Source organism: Calliphora vicina, chromosome 3 (genome assembly GCF_958450345.1).
Source record: "Calliphora vicina chromosome 3, idCalVici1.1, whole genome shotgun sequence".
In the NCBI taxonomy this organism is placed as follows: Eukaryota; Metazoa; Arthropoda; class Insecta; order Diptera; family Calliphoridae; genus Calliphora; species Calliphora vicina.
In genome coordinates, this window is record NC_088782.1 from 124,707,534 (window position 1) to 124,721,643 (window position 14,110).

At 33.1% G+C, this 14,110-nt stretch overlaps 4 protein-coding genes across 4 annotated transcripts; 3 read left to right on the forward strand and 1 right to left on the reverse strand.

Moving 5' to 3' along the window:
• The first annotated feature begins 112 nt into the window (after positions 1–112).
• Positions 113–2,100, forward strand: LOC135954908 (putative uncharacterized protein DDB_G0282499). The gene is made up of 2 exons (XM_065505151.1): positions 113–1,074; positions 1,371–2,100. Exons 1-2 carry the CDS (start codon positions 131–133, stop codon positions 2,098–2,100), a joined length of 1,674 nt encoding a protein of 557 aa, XP_065361223.1. The 5' UTR covers positions 113–130.
• A 2,052-nt stretch (positions 2,101–4,152) lies between these two features.
• LOC135953624 (nitric oxide synthase-interacting protein homolog) lies at positions 4,153–5,383 on the forward strand. The gene is made up of 3 exons (XM_065503582.1): positions 4,153–4,937; positions 5,003–5,111; positions 5,190–5,383. Exons 1-3 carry the CDS (start codon positions 4,237–4,239, stop codon positions 5,259–5,261), a joined length of 882 nt encoding a protein of 293 aa, XP_065359654.1. The 5' UTR covers positions 4,153–4,236; the 3' UTR covers positions 5,262–5,383.
• Positions 5,384–5,601: 218 nt separating this feature from the next.
• Positions 5,602–6,210, forward strand: LOC135955743 (uncharacterized). Its single transcript, XM_065506101.1, has one exon. The coding sequence runs from the start codon at positions 5,602–5,604 to the stop codon at positions 6,208–6,210; it is 609 nt and encodes a 202-aa protein (XP_065362173.1).
• A 7,331-nt stretch (positions 6,211–13,541) lies between these two features.
• Positions 13,542–14,110, reverse strand: LOC135955744 (uncharacterized). The gene has a single exon (XM_065506102.1). The coding sequence runs from the start codon at positions 14,108–14,110 to the stop codon at positions 13,577–13,579; it is 534 nt and encodes a 177-aa protein (XP_065362174.1). The 3' UTR covers positions 13,542–13,576.

Genomic DNA, 14,110 nt, shown 5'->3' on the forward strand with positions numbered 1-14,110 from the left:
AACTTTCTTTGTTTAGCTCAAGTACTTAAAACTTTACTATCTTTCATGAAGCAAAATACTAAAAAATTTCAATAAATCTTGTCGTTAAAGTTTTAAGCGACGCAGACAACAACAGGACAGCACAACTACTATGCATTTTTGGATTGACAAACGTTCACCACAATGTGGTTTTGGTAGATCTCGTGTGGCTGCTTCTCTACATACGGGCGGTTCGGGTTTAAGTTTTGGCCATCCACCCAGACGTAGTGGAGGACATAAATCATCGTCATCCTCTACAGCCAATTCATCTTTGTCAGCCTCCAGCAATGCGGGTACACAAGTCCACCGTCAGCACCAACAGCAGCAGCAACAAGCGGCAGCAGCTGCCCAATACCATGCACAGGCAGCTACAACAAGCAACAATGCCCAATATCGTTCAACTAACTATCCCAGTGGCAGCAGCAGCAACACTATCACCACCAGCAATAACAACAATAATAGCAATACCGCCGCCAATCAAGCAACAAATCGTAATTTCGTTAGATCGAATGTAACATCGTCTCATCACTATTACAATAATAATCGGCAACAGGCGGCCGGAAGTCATCATCAGCAGCATCATCATCAACAACAACAGCAACAGCAAACCAACGCCTGTGGTTTACCCAATTCCAGTAATAATAATCTAACTTCACCAACCGGCAACAATTTGAATACTTCCTTAAATAATGCCACCAGCACCACAACAATTACAACGGGAACACAACAACAGCAGCAACATGCTCAACGTTATCGTCATCCACAATTTGGTAATATGTCGGTTAGAACTTATCAACAGCAACCACAGCAACAACAGCCACCAACTACCGCAACAACTGCGGCTGTAACACACCTACAACAGCACCAGCAGCATCAGACCCAAATGCAGTTACAGCCTGCATCAACTAACAATATTTCCACCACCACCACCACCAACAACACTTTAAATCACAATTCAATGGCAACGGCAACAGCTGCAGCAGCAACCACAAATCAATTACAACAATCTTTAGATGCATCTTTAAATACATTAAACGAACATGGAATACATCAAAGGTATGTACACACAATATCTGTAAATGGAATAAGTATTGAAGAAAACCAATAATAAAAATCCAGGAGGCTACATTGGAAATTAAGTAAAAATCTTTGGCTACACCACTTTTCATAGAAATTGGGAATTCCAAATTGAATTTTAGAACTTAAAATCTAGTTCTGTTCTAGTTCTAGAACTAGTTCTGTTCTAGTTCTGTTCTAGTTCTGTTCTAGTTATGTTCTGGAATTCTGATTTATATTCTTGAATTAATAAAATAATTTGTTTTACATATATAAAAACTCTTCTCTTCTTATAGCCCCAATCAAACTGCCAATCTATCCGCTGAACTATATCACCAAACTTCACCCCGAATTGTCACCACATTCAACAGACCCCTAACGGCATCTGGCATCTGTGACTACAACAATGTCTCCTCAAATCCCCGTACAACTTATACTAATTCTACACTGACTACTACGACCACAACCACCAATCAAATGCATCATCACCAGCAGCAACACAGTCGACAACGGCGCACTACACGTTCCATAGAAAGTACTGACTTGCAATTTCTTCCACTACATCTAAAATGTGGTATATTTGCTTCCCTAGTCTTGGCCATTGCCTTTATTGTGGGCATTAAAGTGTATTTCGATAATCATGGCACAAAATTCGAGGTAGGACTCTTCTGGCTGTTAACAGCCACTTTTGTCTTTGCATTTTGTTTTGTGTCCATATGCAAAGTGCCCCGGGTACTGTTTGCCTCAACCACCTCGTCACGTTCGAATTCACGAGATCAGACCAGAGATCGCTGTAGCATGGATGAGGCAGTGGCCCGTGGTTCCATGGTTAATTCTATTGACGATGTTGTGATTACTGGATTGCACGAGTTTCAGCAGGAACAAATACAGAGTATTAATATAAATGCCCAAGCCGGACCGCCACCATATCACATAGCTATATTGCTGCCAGAGACAAAAACCAAGGAGGATATAGTCACAGTGGAAGAGTCACCACCGCCGTCCTATGACAAGATATTGATATAAGCTAATACAAGTAAATACAATTTTTCATCATACATCATTGGAGCGAATAGCAGAGAGAGGTATATTAACAGATACATTACTTTTTAAGTGAATATGAATAAAACAGTAATGAAATATTTACTGTGAATAATTTATATATTTAATAGCTAAAATATAAGTGGGGAAAGTATAAATCTTTACAAATTTGATCAAGCATCAAATCTTTACTTTATGTCAAACATTTTTTGAGATGAACTACAGAGTTTGATGCCAAAAGTCTGAATAATGAGGATGTTTTTAGTTTTTTAAATAATAGCTAAACTATCAGTTAGCATAGAAATGTTCTATTATTCTAGCCACAAATCTTTGCAAATTTGATTAATCTTTAAGTGTTTTCTTTCTCTCAATTATGTTTAAAGAGGGCTAGAGGGTTTGACGGTTTGATGTCAATCAAGGCGAATTTATATACCAGGTGGTGGCAGTGGCGAATTCAAGGAAATACGAGCGAATTCATTAATTTTTTTATATATGGAGTTTGACATTCGTAACATCTCTTTCATTGTTGAGAATGTCAACTTCTTTTAAAAGAAGTTTACAAGTTTCCATTATTTTGCAAATTCCAAGAAGTGTAACCACATTACATAAATGTATTTTTTGTTAAACTTTAATGCTTAAAAACTTTGAAATTTGCTATATTTTAATAGAAAAACCGAGTAAATATGAATTTATCTTAGAAATGTAAAAAAGTATCCATTGCATTGTCACTCACTTATATGTAGTTTCTGAAAAACCTACAATAACAGCTGCTGTTGGATTACCCGGTTTTAAAATTTATGCAAAAACACTATCCTATCAAAACCCTTGAAATCTAACTAGCATCTGAACTTTAAATAAAAAGTATTTAAATATTTTTCAAATTTCTTCCATTAACATTAGATACAAATATATATTTACTATAAAATTCTACTAGAAAATTGAAATTTTCTAAAGAATTTTCCGTACATGTTAAATCAAAGGTATTTATTGTCTATAATTGATTAAACAATTTTGTCTATCACTGTATTTTTTAAATTTTTAATAAATACTTTAAGAGAAAAAAAAAAGAAAAATTTAATTTTAATTAAACAATCCAAGATTGTTATGCTCAAATTAATTATAATAATTAGTTTTTAATACAATATACAAAACATAAACATATACTGTATACATAAGATAATATTGTAAAAAATATATAACCAAATTTATGATTAAAAAAATATCTATATGTCTTTGGATTAAATAAACCAAATAATTGCACATAAACAATTTTTCTTAACTTTAGTAAGCATATCTCTATATAATGCTCTATTTTTCTAAATCTATAAAACTAAACAACAACAAAAATCTTAGACATTTTTTACAACTCGCTTCTTTTTTATAGAAATATTCGATGAAAAAAAAACGTATATTTAAAATTAAATACATAATAATAAAGTCAAAACGAAATTTGCCAAAAAATAAAATAAATTAACGATCTAGTCTACTACAACTCTAACAACACAATCTCTTCGTTTTAGTTTAAAAAACTATGTATCATTTATGTTCTGTGATAAATCATGTGAACAAAAAATCTATTTTATTATTCAGTTTCTAAAGTAGTTAAGAACACAATTATAAGTAAATAAATATGGTAAATGAAATGTTTATATAATATAAAATTATTATACATATGTGTAAGGGAAAAATAAGTATGAAATTGTTTAAAAATAAAACAAAAATGGAATATATTACTAATGTTAATATAGGGAATGAATATACATTATATTAAAAAGAAAATATCATTAATAAATATATTATTAAACATATATAAATGTTTAAAATAAAGAAAATTTCTTGCTTTTTTCAATTTATTTATTGTAGGTTAGGAAATTATAAAGTTAGCGCCATTTTGAAATTATAACGGTTTTTATTATAACCAGTTATAGGAACCCTAATCAATATATGTACCCAACAAAGTACTTGGTAGCACTTTTCAAATAACTTGTTAGCACTTTTTTACACAAACAACTGACAGCTGTTTAGAAAATTGTAAACATTGTCAGAAAATAATTGGAAAATCAAACAAATCAAGCATTTCTAAACAAAATTTTAAATAATATCCTAAATAATTAAAGAAAAATGACTCGCCATGCTAGAAATTGTACAGCCGGTGCGGTTTACACCTATAACGAGAAGAAAAGAGATGCAGCCGAATCAGGTTATGGCACAAATGCCCAACGTTTGGGCAAAGATTCGGTAAAATCTTTCGATTGCTGTTCCCTAACCTTACAACCTTGCCGCAATCCTGTGGTCACCAAAGATGGCTATCTCTTCGACAAGGAGGCCATACTCCAATATATTATAACCAAGAAAAATGAATACAGTCGCAAGCTAAAGGAATATGAACGTTTGAAACGTGTGGAGGAGAACGATGTCAATCAAGAACTCAATCGCAAGCAACAGCAGTGTGTGGAACAATTTGTCAAGTCGGGCAAACCAGTTAATGGTACCGTTGAAAAGCCCTCGACTTCAAGAGATGCCAGAGAAGAAAGCTCCATTTCAAATATGGCCAATGGTCATGAAAAGAAATTGCCCAGTTTTTGGTTGCCCTCAGAATGTCCCAATGCTGGTTTGGCTAAGGCCAAAAAGCCAGATTCAACCATTTATTGTCCTGTTTCGGAGAAGGTTTTGAAGGCTAAGGATTTGATAGATGTTAAATTTACTTTGGTCAAAGATGGTGATACAAAGAAGTCATTGATAGCCAAGGAGGCTCGATATATGTGTCCGGTGACGCATGATATATTGAGCAATGCAGTGCCATGTGCAGTTTTAAGGCCGACGTAAGTAAATCAATTCTAAATTCGATATTTTCAATGATTTATATGAACAAAATGGTTCTTTTCAGCGGCGATGTTGTTACCATGGAATGTGTGGAAAAATTAATTAAAAAGGACATGATACATCCTCTAACCAGCCAGAAACTTAAGGACAAGGATATCATTCCTTTACAAAGGGTAATTGTTCACTCAAAATCACTTTTTTTTTTAAATATAAAACTAAATATTTTAAACAATTCCCTTTTAAAATTTCAGGGTGGTACTGGTTATGCTTTAACCAATGAAAACTTGGAGGGCAAGGAGAAACGTCCCATGTTGCAGGCCTAAATTTAGTTATATTCTACTTTTATTATAACAATAATTTATATTAAACAAAATATTTTTTTATAAAAAAACTTTGACCTATATCATTTTGAAATAACAAATAAATACTATAGATAACTATACAACCTTTATAGTTTATTGACTTTCATTTGGCAAGATAACAATCGGTTCTACATTAAAGATAACATCTTAATGACCTTGTTGAAAACATATTAGATTGCCAAGACTTTCTCTTATAAATACGAAACAATCAATGTTTAAAATCAATCAAAGTTTTATTAACAAACTAGCTGGAAAACTAATAGTATTCTTTTCTTTAATAATTATAAAAAAACAAAGAAAAATGTTCAGGGAACCTATAGTTATTGTGGTCTTAATATTGAGTTCAACATGGGCCTTATATTTTGAGGAGTGTGCCGATGTTGCTGAAGATTCCTTTATAGCAGTGGCAAACGATTGTCATTCTTTTATCTATTGCAGTGATGAGGAATCCTCATTTCAAGATACTTGTCCAGATGACACCTATTTCGATGTAGAAACTAAGGAATGTCAAATTGATTACGATAATATTTGCCCGGCCGGAAATGATAAAATGGAAGAGGATGATGTTACAACAGTACTTACAGAAATGGAGATAATTACTACAACAACTCCAAGCTCAATTGCCACAACTTCGCCACATTTAACCACCATTTATGAACATGTTGTGGCTTTAACATCCAGACCTAAATGTTCCCGCCATAAAGATGCCTATTATCCACACTTTCATCGTTGTGAGTACTATTTCAAGTGTGTTGCTGGTTATTTAACCATTTTAAGGTGTAATTTCTATCATGCCTGGGATTATCAAAAGGAAATGTGTGTTCCTTATAATATGGTAAAGTGTTATGGTACCTCTAAGCTAAGTAATCTAAAGCCAAAATTGCCAGGAACAATTGTTAAGTTGTTGTAGGTAATTGTTAGGGAAATCATTTTAAAATTAAGTTATTTAAGGTAAAAATTAAATTGTTAAATTAATAAATTTATTATAAGGAATTTTTTAAATCTTATTTTAGTAAAAATTTATAATTTAAAAAAACAAATTTGTTTTCAACAATAAAATTTCTTTAAAAAAAATAATTGATGCATTTACAGGGTAATATTTTCTGCAATTGTTTTTATTAATATTTAAAATATTTTCTTGCCTTGCTATTATACCCTTTTCATTAAATGCCAAAACAATAAAACTTTTTGTGTTTAATTAAATATCATTTCATTACAACATTTCGTCACATTAAAACATGCGACGAGTGAGAATATTTTTTCATGAAAAAAATCAAATCCACGCCAACTGTGTAAGAGATTACAAATAAGTCTAGTAAATAAATGATATTTTTCTTGCAAAATTAATCTACTTAAATTCCACAATTATAATATTTGCGGTATGGTAGAAAAAAAAATAATTAGACGTTAAACAAATACATTTCTTACACCTCTTAAGATTGTTTAAAATTTTTCTTATTTAATTATAATAATTTGTTTTAAATGTTTGTAAAATATTAAATAAAATTAAGCAGATAAGAAAACAACAACATGAAATGTAGCAATTTATTAAGGGATCCCTACGCTATGAATGTAGAAATGCTGAGGTCTTGATTCTATATGAAAACTATGACCCCCATTTTCTCAATCTCTGGTTATTTTTTATCGTGACGATAAACTGACAGTTCTCATACAAAAAAAAAATGTTAATTTGAGGTTTATCGTTACGAAAAACGATAACCAGATATTGAGAAAATGGGGGTGAGTTTTTTGAACTTGATATACCACCAGAGTCAGTTAAGGTGGGTTATACGAATTCAGTTAACTGTGTAATAAATATCAGTTATAAGACAGTTAAACAAATATTTACTGATTTAGTTTACTGTATAGTTATAAGATTTAGCAATTTAGTTAACTGTATAATAAAATTCAATTATAAGACTGTTAAGGTAAGAATTACTAACTAAGTTAACTGTATAATAAACTTAAGTTATATAACAGTTAAGGTAAGATGTACTATTTTGCCGTTTAAACTTAGTTTTAACTAAATAACTGTTACTCAGTGATTCCTTTTTATTTTATTTGTATTAAACTTCGGTTTTCAATTTCATACAACATTGAATTAATGGAAGGACAATCACTTAACACAACGATTCTCTCAGTCTATACGGACGGATAGAGAAAAGGATATTGAGTTGGCGTAGGTGTTTACATTCAGGAATACGGTATTTGGTTATCTTTTAAAATTCCAAATGTAGAATGTAGTATTATTCAAGCTGAAATATCGGATCAGCTATAACAAGATATCAGGCAGGGATACTCGCATATATATATAGCCCAATTATGAAAAAAATTCCCAGGGAGTCTATTCAAATTCTATGTTAATAAAAAGAAAAGGGAAAAAACTCCCGGGTAATTTTTTTTCATAATTGGGCTGATACTGTTAGTCAAGACGCAATAAAATCTGCGACAGGTGTAGTCCAGGAATGCAGGGCATCCTAAAACAGGATGGCGAGACATTCAACAGTCGTACTCATTTATGTACGCGGGCATGGAGAAATTTCAGGTATTTGTGTTGCTGATAATCTGATGAATAATAGCGCCATGATGCCTGATGGAAACATTGACTTCCTATGCGGGATACTGTTATCGAAATGCAAGCAGCTAAGACAAGATGGGCTGAGTTCACACTAGAGTTTTTCACGGGAATTCCCAAAAACTCATGAATTTTACGGCTGTCACAGAATTCTATCCAATCGAAAGTGTAGTTTTTTCAGTATTTTGCTTTTTCACAATTTTCATTCAACACAAGTCATTAGTTCTGACCCAGTCACATCAAGAAAATTTATAGAAATTTTTTACTATGAAAAAGTGCAATATTTTTGATGGACGGAGTTGTAAAGTGGCATATTTTTTAATCTAATTGTGATATTGACTTGATTTTTTTTTTGTAAGACAAAAAACTAACTTATCTAAACAAAAAAATATAACTCGGAATAAATGTGGATCAAATTGTTCTTAATATTTGCAATCATATTCAAATTTTGATACAAAATTTAGTTTTAGAATCTCAATAAATATGTAATATGTAATAAAATCTTTATTTATTAACAAAACTCAATGAAATTTTCAACGTTTTTTAAAATTCTCATGTTAAATAACAAAATGTAATAAAACTTTATTATTATGTAAAAAGGTTAAAGGGAATCCCACAATTCCTAAAAATTGGAGCCAAAATTCCAAAAATTTTATTTTTTACAATTTTGGCCATGGGATCCACATTTTCTTCTGGGCTGGGAAAATACTTTGGGAATAAATAAGGAACACATGAAGGTTTCTAAAACTGTTCCGCGTTTTTTGATCCCAGTTTTGGGATTTTAGAACATGTGGCATAAATTTGAAATTTTGATAAAAAAATAGTTCACATTCCGAAGGGCGTTGGGGCGACATACTCGAAAAATAGGACATGTTTATTATACCAAAATGTTCTTCTTAAAGATACCTTACAGAAAAATATAAATTTGTTATATGTTCTTAAAGAAAGTTTTTTTTTTTAATAAAAAAAGAGTTAAGTCACCTTTTCGCCCAAAAAAACAGCAAAAATCAACTATTTTTTGAATATTTAAATTGAAAACCGTTTATTTTTGGATCCATAATTGATATTGCACTGAAATCTTTTGTATGTCCAATCGAGTCCATTCGGTCCAAAAGTCCGACCTAATATATTTTTAAAAAAGCCCTACCTAGGGCATAATTTTAAAATTTCAATTTTGAAATGCCTATAACTGGGAAATTATAAGAGATAAATAGCACACGCAAGCATGGTTTTTCAAGACCTATCCAAACGCTTTCCAAAAATATAAAAATCTTTGAAATCGAATGGGAAACAAAAAATTGCACGTGTTTAAAAATTTTACATGTCGTAGGTACCCTACTTTGAAACGCCCCTGGATCTCGAATACTCCTTGGCTAGGACCATGTCCAATTTTATTCCGATCGAATTTAGAAATGTCATTTTTACTTAATTTTTGATTTAATAAACAAAACAATGCAATTAAAAATTTAAAAAAAATTAAATATTTATTTTACTGAAATAATTGGAGGTTGAACAAAATCCAATGGAAATTGCAGCAACTCCGATAAAAATGACAAATGTTGACAAGTTTGTCTATAACCAAAATTAGAAATCGTGTCAGTTTATCTTACATTATTATTGGATTTTTTTATTTGTATCCAATTACATTTTAAAACACAAGATTTTTAACAAAGTCTACATTCTACATTAAAATTGAATAATTTGTTCTAGGCGGAAATTCCCGGGATCCCGGAAAATTTCAAAATGTATCCCGATTTCCCGGGAAAAGAAAAACTCTAGTTCACACCTGTATGATTATCAGAATGATATGGCCCCGACTAAACAGAGAAGGGAAAAAGGATTATTATTTCAACCAGACCGTTACCAATACCTTTTTAAAATCCATAATACCTCCCTAATCCAAGGGAATAGGGTACCTCTACTAAACACACACAAATGTGTTATGTATTTGTTTAAATAACTTGGAGGATGGATTTTTATATGGAGGGAGGTGGTTTATGTGTGTTTTATATTTTTTTTTTTATTTTTTTTGGGTTTGTTTGGCTAACGTTTGGTTATTCATACTTTCTGGGTCTTATAAATGCGTTTGTTTTTTCATCTTCTGCAATTTGCCTTAAAGTATTGTCACTTATTTATTTTAATTTCTTGTTTTTCGTGAAATTTTGTAATCGCATGTAAAAATTTAATTGAATGTTGTTGTTGCTGGCTGGTGTGGCTGGCGATTTTATGTTTTCATACATTCTGAATTTATTTATTGTATTTTTGGGTCTGTGGAAACTATACAATTTATTGTTGTCATTTGTTTTTAGCAAAATTTTAGCTTTTAACATTTTTAGGCTTTTACTCTCTCTTGCTATCGAATATACATAATACTTGTACATACTTACAAGTATTTCGATTTGTTTATATTTTGTGGATTATTTTGTCTTAAAATTTTGAATACTTTTTGGCTATGATTTACATACTTAACATATAACATGCAATAGTTTTGAAGGTATTTCTTGTAATTAGTCATAAGTTTGCACATGGTCTGGTCAGGCAGCAGCCTCATCGGACAAGAGAAAAACATCTAACACACAAGTAAAAGGTAAGAATTTGAAATCTTTTGAACTGCCTTTGGAATTGGGGGTTTTAAAATAGTAGTAGCTACATTTTTAAGACTTTTTAGGATTAATCCCTTAATACCTGAATTAATTCCTTTAAGAATTCATTATTTTATAAAATTAATACCTTATTGAATCATTCAAGTTTTCTTTAATTCAAATCCATTACAATTTAGGCAATCAATTATCGTAAATGATTTAAAACAATGAATGAATTATATTCAAATAAAAGTCTTTGAATGATGCTATAGAACTTGTAGTTGAAGTAAATTAAGCTTAAATTGAATTAATTTAATCGAACCTCTATAATATCTATGATCTAATAGGCTAGTGTCCCGTTATCATGAGCTTTCTAGACGGTCTAGCCCTAAGGGACTTTAAAATTTACGAATCTGGTATAAACTTACGAATCGACCCCGAATGACGATGCTGCCAACCGGATTATGGATTTTACTTCGTTAGCTCGCCAGACATCATAATAGCGAAACCGGCTCTTATCAACTACGCAACCTCGCGAACTATAGTTTCCTTAGGATCAAACCACAAACCCACAATAGTTTGACTTGATAGGCCTACCAATTTAATCGTCTCTAAATGTCGAAATTACATAAACTAAAAAGAAAGCAGATTGTCACTAATTCAGAGATTTCACTGATTGCACATCTAATGATCTTTCAATACCCTCCAAAGTACACGCAGTAGCAGAAAGTTCCACGAAACTGTTACCACAGAAGCCGCTTGCTTCATTCCTGCTGCACTTGCAGAAAAGCGTGATGATATCCAAAGTACCAACCTTGATGACTCATCGCTCAGCTAAGCGTTATCAGAAGGATGTTAAATGAAGACAAGCGGAACATATGGATAGATCATTTGAAGAACTGGAACTTTAGTTCACGAATTCTCTGATCCCTGAAATTACATAAACCAAAACTAAAGCAGATTGTCAGACTGGCTCAGAGAATTCAATACCCTCCAAAGTACACGAAGGAGAGAATTCTTGTTACCGCAGTAGCCGCTTGCTTCATTCCTGCTGATCGATTATGCATAGTGCGTTCGCACTTCCCAGCAGCACTCGTAAATGTACCAACACTGATAATTCAAGGATCCCCCAGCCAAGCGTTATCAGCTGGATGCTAAATGAAGACAAGCGGAAAATATCGATAGATCATTTTATGAACTGGAACTTTAGTTCACGAGTTAGCAAGCTGAAGTACACATTACGGCCTCTCTCATGACTTTTGACGTGTGGTCCTTGGGTAGCGATTAAGTTTCAATTTTATTGAGCAGACTGAGAGAGACAAGGCAAAATGAAGTGTTGTTCTCAAATAATACCACAGCCTTGTACGTCAACTAAAGTTGAGGTGTAAAAAATTGCAGTCAAACCATTCCATGCGATTGCCTAGAAGGTATATCCAACAAACGTTTTTAATCTCACAGTGAGGAGCGGAGAGTTGAGTACCTGACAAACATTTTTATCCCCTGTTTCTATTTCCAAAGCGAGTATTTTGAGTGAAAATTCAACATGTGTTTTGTTACTGTAACAAGTCATCCCAATTCTCAAATCTGGAAAGAACGCGATACATGCCGATTTCACTTTTTCCACCTGTGGCGAAGACTCTTGAGACTATTCTCCTCCTTCAGGTGATCCCCATTACCTAGCTATCAGCATAGATTTCCTAAAATGTTCAGATCCATCATAAAATTGTCATTCTGAACTCACAGGGCTTAAACTTGCAGAAGTCTTGTAAAAGGATGATCCTCTTCGAAGGCCTTCGACACTTCTCCAGGATATTCTGAGTTCACAAGACCCAACAACATGAAGAGATGGATGGTGGGAGCCTGTCGTTCATGAAGTTTATAGACAAACCTTCAAAACTCGGTAGAGTTAAGCAAGGAGTTCTTCAGGATACTACCTCTCTAAACTCCCCGGAATTCCATATGAAGTGGATGTGATCTTTGGTGAAACGTTATCTCGAAGAAATACACTGCTTTTTTACTGGACTTTAACTGCAACCATCACCAGCAAAATCTCCGGCAGCAAAAAATATTAATCTTAGCATAAGCTAAGACTGTTAACCAACCAAAAATGTTACTCCCTCAGCTCATGTCACTACAATAATGCATAAATTGCGAAGTAAAAGGTTCTTAACGCACATGCTGGTGGCGAATGGAGATAGGATAAAGAAACCTTATTGGCTACCCATCAGATGATTGGTCGGTCAATGGTCAATTACGCTGCTCCAGTAGAGAAATATTCAAAGCTGCTTTAAGAACTTTGGAATACCTTCTAAACTATAAAGTGAAGGTTCTTCCACAACTGCCACGGGCAAATAACTTTCTTCCAGTCATATAAAACAACGTCTTGAAGACAAAACAATTCCTCCTGGGATATAATCGGATGATGACTGGCACTGCTGGAGTCTCCCATGAGGCATATCAGGAAGGACCTTCTGATCCATAGGATCTTTTTCGTATTGGCTACCCACCAGATGATTGGTGGGTCAATTACGCTGCTCCAATAGAGAAATATTCAAAGCTGTCAAAACGCTGCCTTAAGAACTTTGGAATACCTTCTAAACTATGAAGTGATGGTTCTTCCAGAATTGCCACGGGCAAATAACTTTGGAGTACCCCCTAAACTAGGAAGTGAAGGTTCTTTCAGTCATATAACACAATGTCATGAAGACAAAACAATTGTTCCTGGGATATAATCGGATGATGACTGACACTGCTGGAGTCTCCCAAGAGGCATATCAGGAAGGACCTTCTGATCTATAGGATCAGAATGTCCATAGGATCTTTATTCGGTAGCTTTGAGAGACATTTTTTAGAGCAGCAATCTTTACCGCTGTCGTCCACGATCCTTAGTAAAAGCGGACAATAACCTGCCGCGGACAACAAGAGTAGATCTGGAGCAATTGAACTACTTTCCTGATAATTCCAAGAATTCTACTGGTCAGCGAAATCTATTTCACTTCCTCCCTGAAGTAGCTTTCAAAACTGTCTAATATGGAAGCTCAATAATAAAATGTTTTTATAACTTTATTTTCTTAATAAAACAAAATTCAAAATTCATTAAGACAAACACAACTTAAGTACTAAATATGAGTATAACAAACTGCCTTAGCTTTTGGCACACAGCGCTGATTCCTCCAATGCCAGGCCAAACCAAAGGGACAACGTTTAAGACTTAAAACGCCACGAACACACTGATAATAGTACACACAATTGAGGGATTGAGCAATGTTATGATCTTGTAAGGAAGAGCACTCATGAGTTAAAGCAGCTATATTTTGCTTATAATTCTCGTTTTCTTTTTCCTTTAATTTGTCTTCTTGTAAAGAAGAATTAACAGCAGTAGTGGGCTGGATTTTCTCACGACATTGTATGGGGTTTTTATCACACGATAACATGTCCTCATTGAAATATTGTCCTTGTGGACATTCACCCAAAGTTGAACGCAAACCATTGCAGACAATATATTGACTACAATTGCCAGGATTTGCTATGATAGTGCCTTTACGCGCATTATTGCAATTTTTATGCGAAACATATCGAATTTCACAAGATATATTGGTTAGGTTTAAAAACATTAACATTAAGGCAGACACAGTTAAAGTTTTAAGGAGCAT